The 4,058-nt window shown below is 48.3% G+C and overlaps 1 protein-coding gene across 3 annotated transcripts; it reads left to right on the top strand.

Moving 5' to 3' along the window:
• The first annotated feature begins 224 nt into the window (after nt 1–224).
• CCDC200 (coiled-coil domain containing 200) lies at nt 225–3,718 on the top strand. 3 transcript variants are annotated; one of them, XM_043503436.1, is made up of 4 exons: nt 226–464; nt 564–651; nt 2,538–2,617; nt 3,495–3,718. In XM_043503436.1, exons 1-4 carry the CDS (start codon nt 387–389, stop codon nt 3,519–3,521), a joined length of 273 nt encoding a protein of 90 aa, XP_043359371.1. In that variant the 5' UTR covers nt 226–386; the 3' UTR covers nt 3,522–3,718. The 3 variants fall into 3 exon arrangements, with proteins under 3 accessions (XP_043359369.1, XP_043359371.1, XP_043359370.1); XM_043503435.1 differs by having other exon boundaries at nt 231–464; nt 2,535–2,617; XM_043503434.1 differs by having other exon boundaries at nt 225–651; nt 2,535–2,617.
• Nucleotides 3,719–4,058: the final 340 nt, after the last annotated feature.

The following is a 4,058-nucleotide window of genomic DNA, read 5'->3' as shown; positions in this document are numbered from 1 at the left end:
CCCCGCAGGTGGCCCAGGACCCGCCGGACCCCCGGCGCCCCCAGAAGCCTGCCTGGCTCCCGGGGCTCCGCGCGGCCCGGCTGGGTCCCGGTGCCGGCCGGCAGCGCCGCGCTCGCGGGCGGGGATCCCGGGGGTTTCTCCGGCACCCCCGGAACGCCGGGCGGGCAGCGCCCCCTGGCGGGGAGCCCGGGCTGCAGGGGCCGGGCCGGAGGAGGGGCCCCAGGCGGGGGTGGGTCCCCAGGGAGGGGCCCCCGGCAGGCCCAGCGGCTCCCCGGACCCGGTTGCCTGGCTGCCGCCGCCGCCGCCGCATTGTGAGGCCGGGGCACAGCGGCTGCAGCTGGGGCTTCCCTGGGCAGAGCCAGGCCCCGCCCCGGTGCCCCGGCCCCATGTCCGCCTACCACTGGGAGGCCCGGCGCAGGCAGCTGCTGCTGGAGCGCAGGAGGCGGAACCAGCGCCTCCAGCCGGTGTGTGCGGGGGGCGTCCAAGGGCCGGGGCGGGGCGAGGAAGGGGGCGAGGAGCCTGCCAGGCGGCTGCTCACTGAAGGGACGTTCGTTCCTGTGCAGAAGGCGCAAGAAGCCTCCAAGAAGGTGCCGGAGCAGAGGCCTGAAATCAACACCCCAGACCTGCAGGCCCCGAGGCCCCCCGCGCCAGGTGAGGGGGAGCTGGGCCGGCTCTTGCCAGGGCTCAGGAGATTAAGGGTCTAGGGTGTGTCAAGGGGGCACTGTCCTTGGTGGCAGCTTGGCCTGCACTAGGGCAGGGCAGTAGACATTTGTGAAACCTCCTTTTTGGGGGGAGTTGTGACATTTGAAGATATCAGAATAGTTTCCTAGGCTGCAGTGATGGGCACAGAGTCAGAACCCGAATCGACCCGCAGGTCCACCCCATTGCCTGCCCCCAGCAGTCGTATCTTAGCCTTCGGGGTGCTGTTGAGCTTCAGCTCCAACTGAGGATGCTCAGCACCTCTGAAAAATCAGGCCTTTTTCTCCCACAGACTGCTGTAGGCAAAGCCTTCGCTGCATGAATAACTGAATGGAACCAGAACTTGAGAAGAATGCGCTAAGGATCCCATCCTCACCTTCACTGCACTGGGGAAAATTCCTGTAGGGAAATTAATTGGTCCACTCACACATCATTCTGCACCTGTAGCTTTTAACTTAGGTGGCTGGTGAATAATACATTTACAGATGAGTGAACTAGTAATTGAAGCAGGATTTACAGGAGAATTGAGTCAATGACTGAAGCGTAGAAGGAGACTGCTAGGACTAACACAGTGTTTCCAGTTGGTCAGGGCTCCTGGATTTTGTTTGCCAGTAAGTCTGAAGGAGTTATGAAGTTTAATTCATTAGTGTTTGTAAAGCACCTTGAGATTCAAACCATGGCCTAGAATTCCAGAAGTGGCCCTCGCTTTAGTGCCCCCCAAATAACTGTAATGAAACAACACAGCCACAACTACCTGAGAGAGAAAAACTTCACGTGCAAAAAGAGAGGCCCAGCTGAAAATCGGGCCCTAGGTGTAAACAAAGAGTTTGTATAGACAAAAAAAGGGAATCAAAGTAACAGCAGTTTAGTTCAGTTTTAGTTATTTTAGGGTAAGACTTATTTCAGATTATGTGAAATCAAACAGGGGACACATGATCAGAACAGGACGCTTTGTCCAAAAGGATTTAATCCATTAGGGAACACAGGCAAACCATCCTCTTCAGAAAGGCCTTTTCACCTTTGGCCTGACAACACTGACACCCCCTCTACTCAATTTCCCCCCAAAAACAACAACTACAACAACTCTGAAACAAATCAACCTAAAAACACCAATACAATTAAGTTTAAAAAAAAATTTGAACTCTGCTTCCACACAGTTTTAGTGTTTGACACTCCACTAGGTAGTCACCATTGCTATCAATTTTATGTTGAAGGCCCTCAGATACTTCAGTGATGGACAGTAGAATAAGACCCTAAGATAGATAGAAATGTGTCCACACACAGAGATGCACCAAAATAATTAAAAGTGTGGATTAAAACAGAGTTAGCGCAGTTCCAGTTTGTGTCTAGACAAGCCCTTAATAGATCTGACCCTATCAGACTACCGAAATTGCGATAGTTTAGGTTTCCTCAGCCCTATTAAGATGGGAGTGAAAAGCAGGCTGGAAGTTCTCTCTCATGCAGCATTGTGTCAAGTGTTCTAAAGATAAAATCAATCCTTAAATTTTAGCTTCATAAACCAATGATGCTACACAGCTGAGGCCAATCCTAAACTCGAATGCACCACTGCAAATCCCTTTCACGAGGCCAGTTTTTCATTTTATCTTCTTACCACTTGTTGCAGTTTTATGGCAGTATGATAGCAACACAAAGGCATGTCAAGTAATTCTTGTGAACCTGCCTTTGTCCCAGAGGTGCAATGTGGGTGGTTCTACGGCTCTTCATGGCTTTGCAGTCATTCAGGGCAAAGGCATTTAGTAAAATAAATTCACATTTGGAGAGAGTGTTTCTGCAAAGACAACTGTGTGTGATTAGTAACTTGTGATTTGTTTCAGAAGTCACCTGCTCCTGCCAGTGCTGCCCATGCAAGTGTCATTATGTGACGATAATCAGCGCAAAACTACCACGTAGATTCTCAGTAAGTTGATGGGGAAGAGGTGAGAAAAGAGCTGGGAGCAAGAATAAGCTGTTTGCTTCCTTGATGTAATGGTGTGATCCCTATGCATGAGCATCCTGGGTTTCTCTGCAAGGAAATTCCCTAAGAGATTTCAGAGCTTTCATCTTTTGTTGCCATTACAGCCATCTTAATAAAAAGAAAATGAGTACTTGTGGCACCTTAGAGACTAACAAATTTATTAGAGCATAAGCTTTCGTGAGCTACAGCTCACTTCATCGGATGCATTCAATGAAGTGAGCTGTAGCTCACGAAAGCTTATGTTCTAATAAATTTGTTAGTCTCTAAGGTGCCACAAGTACTCCTTTTCTTTTTGCGAATACAGACTAACACGGCTGCTACTCTGAAACCAGCCATCTTAATGAATCTCATCCACATCAAGAATTAGGGTCTCTCTCATCTTAGGTGTTTTGCCACTTTAACTATACCGGTATAGCTAAAGCAGCAAAATGTTCCTGGCATGAATGCAGTTACACTGGTATAAAAGGCTGTACAGCAGCCTAACTTATTCCAGTTCAGCACCTTTATACTGAGTATAATGAGGAGTTATCAGCAAGAGAGTCACCTGAACTGTTGCTGGAGGTAAATTCCTCTCATTTCTGCATAAAACTGTTTTCTTGACAATACTGGATCATTATTTAAACTGCACTGCTGTCCACTCCTCACCTCTGTTTGAAATTCAGTTGTGAATGTTAAGAACATGGTTCCTTTTGTTTTAAAAATCTTTTACAAATCCCTCCCCCCCCCCCAAATTATAAAATGTGACCAAAAACAGCCACCATGCATGCTTCCATCAGACACAAGAAACATGGAGGCAAATGATCTTTCTTTACCCTTCCAGGCTGTACAATACATACAACAATGGTAAGGACCGAGTAACCAGCAGCATCGGAATGACACCTCACCTAGTAACATGCCTTTAAGCACCAAGGAGCTCCAGACGAGTGCAGCTAAATTCAACACCATAATGAAGCCATCAGCATGAAGAACACATAGGACCTGCTGGCCACTTCCCAATAGGGGCTGTATCCCTTAATGTGTAATAAATTCTACCAATCCACAGAACTTTATGAGGGTATGGTCTCTCTTAAGCAACCAAGTGCACCTTGCATTTGCACATCATCCATTCACTTTGCAGCCACCTCCCTGCTAAGACAGTTGCACCCAACCAAGGCCAGGTACCTTACATTAAAACTAAGCTAAGTTCAGACCAAGAAAGCAGCATCCTTAAGAATTGACGTAGAACTTTTAAACTAGTGTCACCTGTCCACACAGTGAAAATTGATTTGATAGACAAAATTCCGAGGGAAGAGACAAATACAGTGACAATTTTAGCCCATTTCACTCCACTGCTTATGATCAGGAATCAGATTATCCTTCCCTGTCTGAGTTGGTTTTGTTCAAT

This window comes from Dermochelys coriacea, chromosome 27 (assembly GCF_009764565.3).
Source record: "Dermochelys coriacea isolate rDerCor1 chromosome 27, rDerCor1.pri.v4, whole genome shotgun sequence".
In the NCBI taxonomy this organism is placed as follows: Eukaryota; Metazoa; Chordata; order Testudines; family Dermochelyidae; genus Dermochelys; species Dermochelys coriacea.
Note: the sequence above shows the minus strand (reverse complement) of the source record. Positions and strands in the feature narration are given on the sequence as shown.

Bases quoted from the DNA above. Each gene is read 5' to 3' on its own strand.
- CCDC200 (XM_043503434.1), top strand. From the start codon at position 387: ATGTCCGCCTACCACTGGGAGGCCCGGCGCAGGCAGCTGCTGCTGGAG. The intron at 652-2,534 runs GTGAGGGGGAGC...GATTTGTTTCAG, and splicing joins CCCGAGGCCCCCCGCGCCAG to AAGTCACCTGCTCCTGCCAG. The intron at 2,618-3,494 runs GTAAGTTGATGG...TTACCCTTCCAG, and splicing joins AACTACCACGTAGATTCTCA to GCTGTACAATACATACAACA.